The sequence below is a fragment of the Thamnophis sirtalis genome, unplaced genomic scaffold (genome assembly GCF_051295495.1).
Source record: "Thamnophis sirtalis isolate CommonGarterSnake01/CBP01778 unplaced genomic scaffold, rThaSir2_p1.2 scaffold_1, whole genome shotgun sequence".
Classification (NCBI taxonomy): Eukaryota; Metazoa; Chordata; class Lepidosauria; order Squamata; family Natricidae; genus Thamnophis; species Thamnophis sirtalis.
The window spans coordinates 15,133,426-15,149,241 of NW_028261381.1; the positions used below are offsets into that span (position 1 = coordinate 15,133,426).

The 15,816-nt window shown below is 38.4% G+C and overlaps 1 protein-coding gene across 2 annotated transcripts in view; it reads left to right on the top strand.

Moving 5' to 3' along the window:
* The window catches only part of TFPI (tissue factor pathway inhibitor), a 45,139-nt gene that overhangs the window by 27,260 nt on the left and 2,063 nt on the right, over window positions 1-15,816 (top strand). Inside the window, exons 4-7 of one of the 2 annotated variants that reach the window (XM_014067921.2) lie at window positions 2,787-2,825; window positions 4,792-4,968; window positions 5,512-5,598; window positions 7,481-7,876. In XM_014067921.2, coding sequence (XP_013923396.2) covers window positions 2,787-2,825; window positions 4,792-4,968; window positions 5,512-5,598; window positions 7,481-7,617 — 440 coding nt within the window. In that variant the 3' untranslated portion in view covers window positions 7,618-7,876. Of the gene's footprint in view, window positions 1-2,786; window positions 2,826-4,791; window positions 4,969-5,511; window positions 5,599-7,480; window positions 7,877-13,571; window positions 13,755-15,816 lie in introns of those variants that run through there. The other variant, XM_014067920.2, reaches the window with a different exon arrangement.

Genomic DNA, 15,816 nt, shown 5'->3' on the forward strand with positions numbered 1-15,816 from the left:
AACAACTTATATACTTATAAGTCAATATATACTAAAAGTCCAAGTGGGAAATATATCTTATACCAAGAAGTTAATTCAGTTGGGATTTAGTTATTCCAGAGTTTCCAGCAGAGATAAGTACTATCAAATAGCTGGCTGGTTAAGAAAATCCCAAGCTGCAACTTTTAATAAATCTTTCTGCCAGAAAAAACAGTCTTACTTAATTCAGTCAAGGCAAGTGAAAAGCGCTGCAGTGGGCAAGTATAATAAACATCAAGAATTTGGTATGCTGACCTCGAGAAGCTAAACCAGTCAGGGCCCCAGGTGCATGTTTAAGGGTGCACAAAATGCAGCGTAAGGAGAAGTGTTTAATTCAAACATAACAAAAATCAGATGAGGAAATAAGACCCCGGTCTCCAAGGGAAAAAAGCTTAAGTCATGCCCCTCAGCTTTAATCTCCAAGAAAATCCAAAGTCGTTTTAAAATTAGAAGGAAGGTGACGTCATTATGCAGGCAGGGAAGGTCTGTTATAGAGCCTTTCATTGAAAGAATGAAAGGGGTCCAGGACAAGAGCCTCTCTTCCATTTCCCCCATCTTCTGGGATATTCTCCCTTCAGAAGTGAGGTGGGCCATCACTCTCCTGGCCTTTTGAAGGAGTTTGAAGACCTGGCTTTGCCGATTCGAATGGGGCTCACTGACCAACAGTGGGGTTGGTTGGCACCTTGAAGTCTCTCCCCTACCCACACAGACAGACACCTTTTAACTTCTAACTTATTTTATTCTTGTTTTTATCTGGCTCTTCTTATTGATGCACTGTATTTTTAGATGGCTTTTAAGCTTTTAATCTTATATTGCCCAAAATCACTCCGGGAGATGGGTGAAATGCTACTGGTTCGGGCCGGTTCACCTGAATCGGTAGTTAAAATATGCTTTAAAAAGGTTTTTTTAAAAAGGTTCCGAGGATCGCACGGCACAACTGATTGTCACAGCTGATCATCGGAACCTTTTTTTAAAAAAAAAAATTAGCTTTTATTTTACCACCAGTTAGGGCAAGTAGGTAGTAAAAATATGCTTTAAAAAGTTTTTTTTAAAGGTTCCGACAATCAGCTGTGACGATCAGCTGTGCTGTGCATTTTTTAAGCATTTTTTTTTACTACCTATTCACCCGAACTGGTAGTAAAAATGCGTTAAAAAAGTTTTTAAAAAGGTTCCCACAATTGCACGGCACAGCTGATTGTCACAGCTGAACGTATGTAAGATTGTGTGTGAGTCAATTGTGTAGCTTTTGTGTTATTTTTGTGTAAAGTGTGATAGTTTGTGTTTGAGCTCTCTGTGACTCTGTGTGGTTCCTGCTTGTTGCACCAAGCCACTCTTGCCCGGTCACATGATCACCAAGCCACAACCACTCAGTCACGTCCATCAAGCCATGCCCACAGAACCGGTAGGGAACATTTTGGAATTTCACCACTGGTAATATCTAAATTTGACAGATGATAAATAAATACTCATGGAAAACAAAACTGTATGGAGACGTTCTGAATTTGGAACTGAAAAAGATGTCATAGTTACTTTTCCTGAGTCATTTGAAAAACAATGTGTGTCCATACATTTATAAGATGTGAAAAAGAATCATGCTCATAAGATGTTCATATATTCTGCAACACGTATAGCTTGTAACATCTCTCAAGTTTGATTACTAGAACCCTATTGCTTGTCCATTTGCTGAAATTAGTTTAGATGCTTTGTCTACATTTCTTATATCCAACTCAATCATTTTCAGCAGAGTTTGTTGGTACTATCTCTCAATTATCTCAGCCTGCCCAACCAGATTGGACTGAGTTGATACGTTACAAGTGCCATCTATTAAAGAGTTTTATTTTATAGAACCCAGGAACTCTGTGGCTCTGGCGGTCTTGTAGAACAGCATTCCCCTCTCCCCTTCATCACTGAGATTCAGATGACCCTGATCCTCTTGGCCTTTAGACCTAATTCTTCCTCCTGGTTCTATGGCCAGGATGTTGCACAGGCCATTGATATGTGATTTGTTTAGTTATAATCCCCAGCACTATATACGTATGTGTCTTTCTTGATTTTTATTCTGATTTTTTAAATTCTTGATATCAGTATGTTAGAGTATATTAGCTGCTAGGTGTCAGCTCACACTGTGAAATGAGTATTATATATATTTAATAAATACATAAAATTAATGTATTCAGAGGAACACATTCATAGTCCAACAATGACACTAATGACTTGCAGCTTCACTGTTTGATATTTATGAAAGAAAAGAGTTCCACGTAGATGCGGCAATGACAAAGAAAATCTACATTTTTTAAAAAACAATTGTGATGTGCAAATTTTGAGAAGCAAAGGAAAAAACTGAAAACCAGCCTCCACAAGATATTTCTATTGAAAAGAAGTCATCATCATCTCCAAATCTACACACACACACACACACGTGTGTGTGTATGTGTGTATGTATGTGTATGTGTATGTATGTATGTATTGTGTCACAATCCCTGGTATGCCCAAATATGGGAGGCAGCATACTGCTTCCCTTTTCTGTCATTCAGATCACCCTAGGAGCCATCCAGGCAGAAAGCCATTTTTTATGTTGCCTTTGTTACATTTGTGTTGCATTTATTTATTTATTTATTTTTCAGCACAAATGCAACATATAGATATAGATATAGATATACAGTATATAGATGATGATGATGATGATGATGTGTGTATGTATGTATTAGAGAAAGAAAGATTATGCCCTATGAGAACTTTTACTGTTACATTTCTTCTTTCTATTACAGATGTGCCAAAAAACACAGAGAGATCAAGACTTAAGAATGGTAACTTAACTGTTTCTTTGTGTTTTGTAATCTCTCAGTATCAAGGAATAATTTCCCAACAGAAATATGGCTGGGTTAAGTTACTATGCAGATTTTACTCAAATGTCTCAAATTCTTATGAGCTTATAAGATTGTTGTACTTATCATAGGAAACAATAACTATAATGATTTATTTTAATGTTTCTTTCATCTGTAAGAAGGAGAGGGGCTTAAGTAGATCATTTTTATTTATGATGTTTGATTTTGGAGGGCGTCATATTAACAGTACAATGCAGTACAATAATTTTTAACTTACAGTTTACAATGTATAATGCAATATAATTGTATCACAATTAAGTTTGTATTGTAATATGAATAATGAATGAGAAACGAACATTGCCAAGATTAATTATTAGTGTTCATATCACATCAACTGAATTATCCTTAGTTAATTAGGTTTTAAGTGGCCTTGCACATGAATATCTTGATTGTAAAAGTACCATTATCTTGAAACCCATTAAAACCTATCAAAGCAATGGGAAAGCAGTGGCATGAGAATTAGAATCAATATGTTGCAAGACGTATTTTCTTTTTTTTATTATTCAGAAAGATATTTTTACCCATAAGAATCCATAGTTTTGGGAGAATTGCATTAAAGTTGATTTCATTTCAGACATTAATTTCTGGATCCAAAAACTGACAAAAAGGACAGTGCTATCTATTGTTTCTTAGGAGATATAGGCATCAAGCAGAAATACCTCTGGATGGTACTAACACTAAGTCAGATTCATCCTGAAATAGACTAATTTCTTCCCATATCACCAAAATTTAAGTTTGGCCCTTAGGTTTAAAGTTTGAGATTAGAATCAAATGATATGGAGCATTTCACTGTAATTAGACTAACATAGATATAGTGCGTAAACTGTTGAATTAAAAGTGCAAGAACCAAGTTCAGATCTATCCCCAGAGATTTATTTATTTATTTATTAAATTCATATGCTATCCATCTCGCTGTCAAACAATTTTGGGCATCTTAAAACATCATAAAACAACAATATAAAACAATTCAGATGTTAAAAACTGGGTAACTTTGGGCCAATTGGTCTCAGCCCAACCTGATTCACAGCACTGTTGTTGGCATTAAAAGTGGAAGGAAGGAGTGGTATATATTTATGCCACCTGGAGCTCCTGAAGGAAAGACAGGATATAAATTTTGTAAATAAATAACAGAATGAGAAGTTGGATGTTTAATTAACAAATTTAGCCGAGTTACCATTACGCAATCTTTTGGACCAAACCATTTTCAAACAATTGTCCGTTTTCCAGCTGCATTAGAAGTTGTAGCAGCTGTTCTTACTTTCAACAGTTTGTGGTGAAATCATTTGTGTAGCATACGCTTGAAGACTGTGTAAATATAGCTGAGTTTAATCCTGACAACTGAGTATAAGGAAGAAAGAAAAAAAAGATACAAATCTCATATTTTTGTGGGAGACATTTTCTAGCATAGCTTACTTTCTTGAAAAATTGAGGCCATCTGGATTCTGAAATTAAATATTAAATATTATGGTTGCATCAAAGGTTTACCACCCTCTTGAGGGCTATTGCCTAACTGTGGCTGAAAATATCAGAATAAACCCAACTTGTGAAACTCATCACATTCCATGTCAGTTATGGGTATCATGGAAACTGAATCAGCCATATTATTTGCAAACCAAAGTAGAGGATATAGCAAGTCCCTAGACAACTACTGTGGCTAATACACTACAATTACATTATGTTTCACATTCTGGATATACAAAAATCTTATAAAACTAGAGTATTGAAGGATTTTCCTAAATCTTTCCTCCTGAAGTCAATAGGAGGATTGAGTAGCATTTAACTTTAGTTAGAACTTAATGATTTTGTTACGAGGTTAAGAGGGAACAATAACAATAACAGTGGAAAGAAACATAATCATTTTCCTCCCTGAAACAATCCTAATTCACAGGAAAGCCGTCCTTCTGCCTTTTGGAATATGACCCTGGGGTCTGCCGAGGATTAATTCCCAGGTATTTCTACAACAAAGAGTCACAGCAGTGTGAAAAATTCCAATATGGAGGTTGCCTGGGAAACCAAAACAACTTTAAATCTTTGCAAGAATGCCAAAATACCTGCCATGACAGGGGTAAGTGGAACTGTTTCTTGGTACTTAACTGCATCTCTCAGTGCCTGTTGGTATAAGGCAGGAAGATAGAGCCTCTATCCTTCTAGATCTTTTTTAGAAAGCAACTGTTGCTAGCTTTTATTGGCTGATAAGACTTGGAATTTATAGAATTCAAAGCACGTGGGAACGGTGGCGGGCCTGCTGAGTTGCAACAGAAACTCATTCACACGTTCATTTTGAAGGCTGCATGTATGGGTGGTTGCTATCATGTGCTTTCAGAACTGGGGAGAAAAAGCAAAGATAAGGAATCCCTTTCAGTCTTCAGTGAAAGAACTGCATAAACAATGTATTAGAAAGCTAGTATGATGTATAACAGAAGGTGGGAATAAGCTCCTTTTTCAGTTTAATGTAAATGAAGTGAAAACTACTTCTTATGTTTAAGTAAGTTCAAATGAAAAGAGGATTTCAGGCAATTACAACCTTGGGGTATTAAATAGATGTTAATCGCTGTTTTCTCTGTCCCAATATACCATTCTAATCAAACTTTTTTTCCTTTTATTTCAGTCCCCTCAGGCAATTCACTACAAATAGATGATGACCACGTGGTTTTTGATACTAATAGCAATAATAGTGCTCCACGTATTAAGCAAGGTATGTGTTAATAGTTTATGCCTGAGTAAGAGTCGGGCTCACTCTACAGTTCTCATCTGAATTTTTCCCCGTCATGTTTCTACTTCGCTTTTCATGATTCTGAAGGGCATTTGGTTTAACAACTAAGGGGAGTTTCTGCAAAGATGGGTGACTGATTCCTCCATTTTTAAAAAAATTCCTCTCTATTCTATCATTGGTATACTTGCTTTTTTTAAAAGCAGGTGTTTTTGCCCTCCCTCCATGGAAAAGCTGCTACCTTGTGCATTCTATTATTACTAAAAGATGGTAAAATCCCCATTTCATCACTCTCATATATAATGCCTAAACAGAAAAGAACAATAGCATATGAACATATGAAGCTTCCTTAACCAGAGTCACATAGTGCATACTATATTATTTATTCTAACAGCCAAAAACATACTCAACCCTGCTAACTAATACTGGGTATGGTAGAAATCGCTGGGAATTCCTCTTTTGACTGTGCCATTGCACAACTATAGTTTACCAAGGAGATCTCAAATTTCTAACATGCCATTGCCAAATGGGAATAGTCACACAATACATGCTAGCACCTAGCATGTTATCTGACATATTATTAATTCTGAATGTCTGGATTTGTATTTTACTGCTTTCTGCCTTAAAGAGTCAGTGGCACTATACATTTACATCAGAAATATTCACTTTCTCTGGGGTCAGCAGCCTGCGGCTCTGGAGCCACATGTGGCTCGTTTATCCCTCTGCTGCAACTCCCTGTTGCTGGTCGGCTTCACAATTGATAGGGCTTTCAGTTAGGACAGGTAGAGGAAAAAGGATGCCAGGCTAGGAGGAGACTGTGGACTTCCAGTCGACTCCAGAATTGAATAGGGGGCTTCCGTTTAGAACAGTGGTTCTCAACCTTCCCAATGCTGTGACCCTTTAATACAGTTCCTCATGCTGTGATGACCCCCAACCATAAAATTATTTTCGTTGCTACTTCATAACTATACTTTTGCTACTGTTATGAATCGTAATTTAAATATCTGATATGCAGGATGTATTTTCATTATTACAAATTGAACATAATTAAAGCATAGTGATTAATCACAAAAACAATATGTAATTATATATTGTGAAATGGTTTGCTAATGAAAATAATATAATATAACATAACATAACATAACAATATATATAATATAATATAATATAACATAACATAATATGATATGATAATATAATACAATATAATACAATACTATGATATGATGTATATAATTAATATAATATAATATAATATAATATAATATAATATAATATAATATAATATAATATAATATAATAATATAATATAATAAATATAATATAATATAATAAAATAAAATAAAATAAAATAAAATAAAATAAAATAAAATAATAAAATAAAATAAAATAATAAAATAAAATAAATAATAAAATAAAATAATAAAATAAATATAATATAATATAATATAACCTTTGTGGCTGTTTGAATGTTTAAAGTTGCCGACCCCTGCTGTAAACTAATGACTCCAAACATCACTGAGGAAACATGGATGAGTTTATATGCACTATAAAATTGTCAATAAATTAAATCAGAGTTTCATTTAAGTTCCGTTTTTAATTATTACCTAACTATTCTGCATACCTCCTTGAGTCTTGAGACTGGGATATATAAATGTCAAGAAAGAAATAATAAATACTAATATTTCTGAGGTAATTGTTAGGGACAGAAATAAATCTCTTTTGTTGTTTTTGCTTGTTTTTTTAATCTTTCCTGGTGGTGGTGTTTTTTTGTCTGAAAGCTTTTCTTGAAAGTTTTGCTGCCATTGTTTTGCCATGAGTATATGCCATACTGGAGATTGAGGCTTCTCACTTTTATGATCCACAGTTGTACGCCAGGGAGAAAGGAACAGCTGGAAAAAGACTGATCACGGTTGCTATATTTTTCTGCTGGCCATCTGCACTTTCATTCAGATGTGCTTCTGGGAACTGGCTGGTAGTTTGTGGATTATGCATGCTGGCTAGAAATCTGGAGTGCATGTAAGAGAAGCCCAGGGAGATCTTCCTAATGAACTTTAGGACTGCCTATGATGGGAAAGTGCTGTGTGGTTTTTCTACATCCTGGCTTCATTCATCATAGAACATAGAACTTTGCTTGGGCTATAATCACCTAATCCAGTAATGGGATGAAGGAACGCATTCTTGTGTCAACCAAAATCCAATCAGGATGAAGGGTGGTAGGGAAATATTCTGAGTAGATAAATAAATAAAGCATTAAAACTGTTTCAAGAGTAATTGACGATACTTTTTGTTTTGTTTTGCTTAGTCTTGCAGTTGGCCCTGATTGACCTGTTAAATACAACTCATGTCTTTATGTTGATTCTTACTCCTTGCTTATGCATGGATCTACTGTTGAATTTAGGCAACCCACTCAAAACTTAAACCTATCCAATCAGAGGTATATATTGGTGGGAAAACAGAGAGCCCAGGTGGCGCAGTGGTTAGAGTGCAGTACTGCAGGCTACTTCAGCTGACTGCTATCTGCAGTTCGGTGGTTCAAATCTCACCGGCTCAAGGTTGACTCAGCCTTCCAGCCTTCCGAGGTGGGTGAAATGAGGACCCAGACTGTGGGAAAATATGCTGACTCTGTAAACCGCTTAGAGAGGGCTGAAAGCCCTATGAAGCGGTATATGAGTCTAACTGCTATTGCTATTGCTAACATGGTATCTTAGAAGTTCTTAGTTCTAGTTCTTAGAACTTAGAAGCGCTATCTTCTAAGAATATCTTGACACCTCTATGGAGCCACTGTGAGGAAGAGTCTGACAGAATGACAAAATCCTGGGGAAGTAGTCCTCAACTCAAGGCTGTAATGCAGCCTTCACATTACAGTCAGATATCATGATTCAGTGAAGTGCCCATGTGATCATCCCTGCTCTTCCCAATGTGGTTGTTAAATGAACATGCTGATCATTAAGCAAAGCATAGGGTGACTTGGGCCCTGGAGGAGACCCTGGCCCAAACCTCCCAAAGCCTTTCCCACCCTTAAGGCATCCCATGCTCCACTTCCTGTTCCTCAGGGGTCCATGGGCCTTGCACCCCATCTCACTGGACCCAATCAGAGATGGTATTCTACTGGTTCGGACTGGTTTGCCTAAACCGGTAGCAGAAATTGTGGGTTGCCCCACCCATGCCATCTCTATGGCATCCCATTTAGGCCCCCTTTTCATGAAAAACACATGCGCAGAAGGCTGAATACATGCGCGTAGATGAGCATGCGAACCGCTAGGGAAGGTAAGTGAATATCACCCCTGGGCCCCTTTTTCTTTACTTCATATTAACACACGTTTCAAAAAATTCCATAGTTCGGATTAGGGAAGCAAAGCAAGCTGTTTTGCTGCTGGGCTATGCGACATGAACCCAGAGATGGCCACCATTTTTCGAGCAGGCACCATTCTGAAACCTCACCATACAACCCAACAACAAACACTTACTCTGTTTTCTTAACCCCAACTCCAGATCTCTTCAATAGGCAAGCGTACAATGGATGATGGGTAAGGAAGAAAGTGTGGGGCCTGGTGGGGAGAATGGCAGGGTGTGTGTGTGAGATAAGCAGGGGACCTGTAGCATTCCTGTAATTGGTCGTAAGGGCAAACAACAATGGGGTGTTTTCTGCTGGGGGTGGGGTATCTACTGTAACTTCAAACATTTGCAAAGTGACCAGGCGAGAAATACCTCTACATTATTCAAATGCACACAAATAAATACACACACACACATATATATATATATAGTTATATATATAGTTATATATATATATAGTTATATAGTTTATATATATATATATATATATATATATATATATATATATATATATATATATATATATATATATATATATATATATATATATATAGTTATATATATAGTTATATATATAGTTATATATATAGTTATATATATATAGTTATATATATATATATAGTTATATATAGTTATATATAGTTATATATATATGGTTAACACCTCTGCCTAATATGTAATACAGCCCAGGTTCAAATCCCAGTAAGGGTATGGGTAGCTGATGAGAGCTAAATAGCTTGAAATAGATCTATACTAGTCTCCCTTTATTTATTTATCAGCACAAATACAACACACACACACACACACACACACACATATACATACATACACACACACACACACACACACACACACACTCATGTATCTTCCTCTAAATGCCTAACTAGATATAATGCCAACTAGCAGGGCTTAATGGAAACAATTTAATTTGCCCTTTTTGCTTGCGCTGCAATCTTCTTGGTAAGCGGGAAAAGTAATCAGATAATTATATAGATAAACTAGATAAATTTTTACTCTAATGAAAGAGATTTGAAGTTGCCATAAATTTATGAACTGTTTTTAAATGGCTTTAATAAGGCATGAAATGTTGCTATTATCTCCGAGTCTAGATAGTCTAATGAACTGCTATGGTTTCTGGATCAACTGATTCTTATAGTATCATTCCTTGACAGAACAGCCAGCCACCAAATATTCTTTGGGGTAGTTAAATAATATCACCCATTTATTACTGCTGTGTTAATTGTTAATTTCATATTTTCATGGAAAATTGTATTTCGTAATTAGCTATCATAATTCTTACAGCGGGAATGTGAAATACACACACACATACACAAAGAGAAAGACACATACACACATACATGTGAAATTAGGAAAGCAGAGGGAATTTTATGGGGAGGGAGTCAAAAAAGGCAAGATGCTGGTCACGGCAATGTGATTGAAGCTCTACACCAGTGGTAGTCAACCTGGTCCCTACCGCCCACTAGTGGGCGTTCCAGCTTTCATGGTGGGCGGTAGGGGTTTGCTGTAACTCTGCTTTATAAACTTTATAAAGTAAAGTTACTTCCCCCTACTTTATAAATCACCATTACTGTGGAACCGGTGGGCAGTTAGAAAAGGTTACTACTAACAGAGATACAAAAGTGGGCGGTAGGTATAAAAAGGTTGACTACCTCTGCTCTACACCTTCTTATATGTATTGATGTCACATGCATAGGTAAAGAGGCAAGTCTTCAGTCATATTGCCACAATTGTCATTGTGCTGTTTTTGAATGGTCAAATGGCAGTCGACAATGCTTCATTATTTCTCTTTATAGATATTCACAAATAGGAGAATTTTATGGACAGAATTTAATCCACCTACTTGGCTACTTTCTTTGGCTTCATGCTGTTTCTCTTTGTGTGTAGTGAGTGAGTGAGTGTGTGCGTGTGTATGTGTGTATGTGTCTCCGTTTGGCTTTGTTCTCCTTGGTCATCTTCACAGAAGAGGCAAAAGAATAAATTCAAAATGCAAGCTAGGCATTAAGAAACACCTCATGATGCTCTAGGAAATGGCTCTGCTAATATAATATAGAAAATCGAATCGAATCAAATTGGAACGGACCTTGGAGGTCTTCTAGTCCAAACTCCTGCTCGAGCAGGAGACCCTGTACCATTCCAGCCAAGTGGCTGTCCAATCTCTTCTTAAATGCCTACATTGATGGAGCACCCACAACTTTGAAGGCAAGTCAAATTGTTGCACTGATTCATTGTACTAACTGTTAGCAAATTTCTCCTTAGTTTTAGATTCCTTCTCTCCTTGTTTAGTTTTCCATCGTTTCTTATCTTCCTAAAGGAAGGAGCCATGATATGCAAAGCTGTGTCATCTGCCCAGTGTGGAATTAAGCCCACATTCTCGTGACACCAAAATCTCTTCAGTCAATCGCTGGGACAAACTGGAAATGAGTTTAAATTAGAAAGCCCTGCATGTTCTGTGCAAAGAGTATGAAAAGCACCGAAGAAAAGCTTGTTCATTAATTTTATAGGAAAGGACCCCCTCAGGATCACAACATGAATCTTTCGCTTTGTTCAATGAAAAGACGTGTTCTCTACATTTAGTTTGAACCGACTGAGGGAGAAATTTCTTTCCTGGCATTTTATAAGCAAATTGCTATTTCCCGAAGTTTCCACTGTTTGTTTGTTTTTTTCTGTAACTTAGCAGCACATCAATATAATTTAGGATTTATACTGAGTTTTGTAAAATAATGTAAGCTTCCGATTTTTATTGCCTTTTTTCTACAAGCTGTGAACCTGGGCAGGTTTGATTGCCATAGTACGATACTATCTTTATCATTATTTCAGACCTAGAAAATCAAGGCCCTTAAAGCCTCCAGTGGCCAATCCTTGCTTTGCTCAAGTTTCATAAAACCTTCTTATTCCTCCCACGAATCATTGGCATCTTTGCACCAAATAGACTTATTGCTATTTCTGTTTCTTGGCTGTTTCAAAAGACAACTGTCAGATCACTAAAAGTGATACTGCCATTCAATTGGGAGGAGGGGAGCCTCGGAGTTAAATCATTAGCTACATCTGAAACAACTGAGTTTTACAACTTTACAACTTGTTTCCTGTCACCGGGAGACTGAACATCTTTGGAGGGATGTTTATGGTAGCCATGTGGGATATATAACTTTGATGTCTAATAGAGATAGCCATGGGAACGTGTGCATTATTTGACTCCCAGGGCAGAAGAGTTAAGGAAGCATCTTCACACTTGTGTATTGATCATAATCTGCATTTGGACAAAGGGGAGGGGATCATTATCAGCTTAATCCCATTTGCATGGCCTAAAGGTTTTCAGATGCTGCTTTGCTTCTAATGGTTTCCATCCTGCTTGATTAAAGGTTCCTTTTGAAATAATCCGTTTCATGAAGGCTGTATCTCTTTTCTGATTGTTTTGTACTTGTCTGTTTGTTTTTGGTTCTGCCAACCTAGCAGTTCGAAAGCACGTAAAAAATGCAAGTAGAAAAATAGGAACCACTTTTGATGGGAAGGTAACAGCGTTCCGTGCACAATTTTAGCTGCTAGAATGCATTCTTTACAAATGTGAAAACAGGAGGCTTATGAAAGGAGTGACCTTGTAAATAATGGAATGATGTGGTGCTTAAATACAATTTTGCGGTGGGTTTTAATGAGATACAGAATTGGAAAAACATAACCACTGCTGTTGACTTGGTTAAATCTAGAAACTATATACTGAATTGGAAGAGTAGCTAGAAGCATTACATGTTTTAAACAAATTTAGTCAAGGGTAGGTTTAACTGATCTATCTTGGAAGTCAGATTTATTAGCACAGCACAGCATTGCCACAAACTGGCAATCTAGGCACACTTGACTGAAAATTCCCATCATCCACAGCCTTCATATCCATTGGCCCTTATTGGGTAGGGAAGGGGGGGGCTGCTGGTCCATCACATTTGGACATCATGAGGTAGGGATAATCTGGGATTTAAAAAAAACCTGTGATTTTATCATGAAAACTCAGTTCTTTCTGTGATTTATTTTACTATTTACTAAGAGGTGGCACAGTGGTTAAATGCAGCACTGCAGGCTACTTCAGCTGATTGCAATTCTGCAGTTCGGCTGTTTAAATCTCACCCGCTCAGGGTTGACTCAGCCTTCCATCCTTCCGAGGTGGGTAAAATGAGGACCTGGATTGTTGTTGGGGGCAATATGCTGACTCTGTAAACTGCTTAGAGAGGGCTGAAAGCCCTATGAAGCGGTATATAAGTCTAACTGCTATTGCTATTGCTATTTGTTTGTTTGTATTTTTATTCCTTTATGAATTTCACTTCCTTTTTTATTTATTTTTTTAAGTCTATTTATATTGTATTGCATATATTAAGTATGCGTATTTCAGAGTTTCATGCTTTTATTCATTTATAATCGCATTCAATTTCGACACTTTCCTTTGACTTAAAAAAGCCTCCCCAACAATGCATGCACACACACACACACACATTTTAAATTCTGAGAACTGCAATGCAATACTGGAGAAATGTATATTTATCATAGAACCAAAAATACAACACCAGAATCCAAGTTTCTATTTCTCACCATGTTTTCTTCCTTACTCTGTCTAGAGTTATCCCTGCTCCCTTCTCTTTGCGTGATGCCCATGGACAGAGGTCTTTGCAAAGCAAATGAGAAACGGTTCTTCTATAATCAGACTACTGGAAGATGCCGTCCGTTCAGCTACACTGGATGTGGCGGGAATGAAAATAATTTCACCGCTAGGAAGGCATGTGTGCAGATGTGTAAGAAAGGTACAGTCACAAATTTTGCAGCACATGGATGAGAATATTCTTTGCTAAAGTATTACTGCAAGTTCCAATCTGGGTCGGTCACTGGGACCAAAGGTTTACTTTCCGAGCTTTTGGGCTTTTGCTGGAGCCCATCTTCAGGGAATTTCTCTCTACTGGAATATATATTGGAATAGAAGACAGAAATTCCCTGAACGTGGACTCCGGCACAAGCCTGAAAGCTCAGAAGACTAAACCTTTGTTCCCGGAGACTGATATAGATTGGATCTAGCAACATTATCCTGGGACATATATATTTGCCTTCATTTGTACATTATTACAACTGAATGCACAAGTCAAAGAGGCTTGTCCTGTTATTTATTTTAAACAAGCATCGACAAAATGTAATTTCTGGAAGCCCTGAACACTATTAGCACAGCTGAATAGGAAAGATTTAGACTGTCTCCTGGTAGAAGTTTACGTGCAACACACAAGCCTTTAAGATTTGCAGTAACAATCAATCAATATACTTTGCTAATCTAACAGCCCTCTAAGGCTCCTAAGACGTTGTTAAATTTTCAACTTCTCTCCCCATCAGTGATGCTGGCTACAACTCTTTGAATTGTATTTCGACATACTCACGAGGCCCCCATCCCTGTTCTATTTCGAAGCATCTCTTTTGAATGCCACCTATTGTGAGGCAGTCAGGTGTACTGGTTTAAGTACCTAACTTAGGATCCTAGAAGCTTGATATTCTCTTGACATCATTAATTCTTATTCCAGTAACCTAGTTCTCACTAGTATTTTAGTATTTATTTAGTATTTACTGAACATTTATAGGCCGCCCTTTTCCCTGAGGGGACTCAGGGCGGCTTACAATAATGAGGGAAGGGAGTGCAAGACAAGACATAAAAGAAAAACGTGAGAAAAAAGAAAAAAAAATTAACCGTAAAACACAACATTCACTCAACATTCGGGCGGGGAGAGAGTAAAATCCTATCCCCAGGCCTGACGGGATAGCCAGATCTTCAAGGCTGTGCGGAAGGCCTGGACGGTGGTGAGGGTGCGGATCTCCATGGGGAGATTGTTCCATAGCATCAGAGCTGCAGCTGAGAAGGCTCTCCTCCGCGTAGTCGCCAGTCGGCACTGACTGGCGGATGGAATTCGGAGGAGGCCTACCCTGTGCGATCTGATGGGACGCAGGGAGGTAATTGGCAGAAGGCGGTCTCTCAAATAGCCAGATCCACTACCATGGAGCGCTTTATAGGTGGTAAGTAGGACCTTGAAGTGCACCCGACGATCAACAGGTAGCCAGCGCAGCTCACGGAGGATCGGTGTTATGTGGGCGAACCGTGGTGCGCCCACGATCACTCGCGCGGCCGCATTCTGGACTAGCTGAAGTCGCCGGATGCTCTTCAAGGGCAGCCCCATGTAGAGCACATTGCAGTATTCCAGCCTAGAGATCACAAGGGCTCGAGTGACTGTTGTGAGAGCCTCCCGGTTCAGGTAGGGCCGCAACTGGCGCACCAGGCGAACCTGGGCAAATGCCCCCCTGGTCACAGCTGACAAATGATGGTCAAAACTCAGCTGTGGGTCCAGGAGGACTCCCAAGTTGCGGACCCTGTCTGAGGGGTGTAAATTTTGCCCCCCCAGCCTGATTGATGGAACATTAACCAAATTTTTGGGAGGAAAACACAACAGCCACTCGGTCTTTTCCGGGTTGAGCACCAGTTTGTTTGCTCTCATCCAGTCTTTAACAGCCTCAAGGCCCCGGTTCATCACGTCCACCGCTTCATTGAGTTGGCACGGGGCGGACAGATACAACTGTGTATCGTCCGCGTATTGGTGGTACTTAATCCCGTGCCTCCGAATGATCTTGCCCAGCGGTTTCATGTATATGTTGAATAGCAGGGGGGACAAGACCGAACCCTGCGGCACCCCATAGGTTAGGGACCTCAGGGACGATCTCTCCCCCCCCACCAACACCGACTGCGACCTGTCCGAGAGGTAGGAGGAGAACCACTGTAGAACAGTGCCGCCCACCCCCACCTCCCGCAGTCATCGCACTAATTTGTAAGACTAGGGT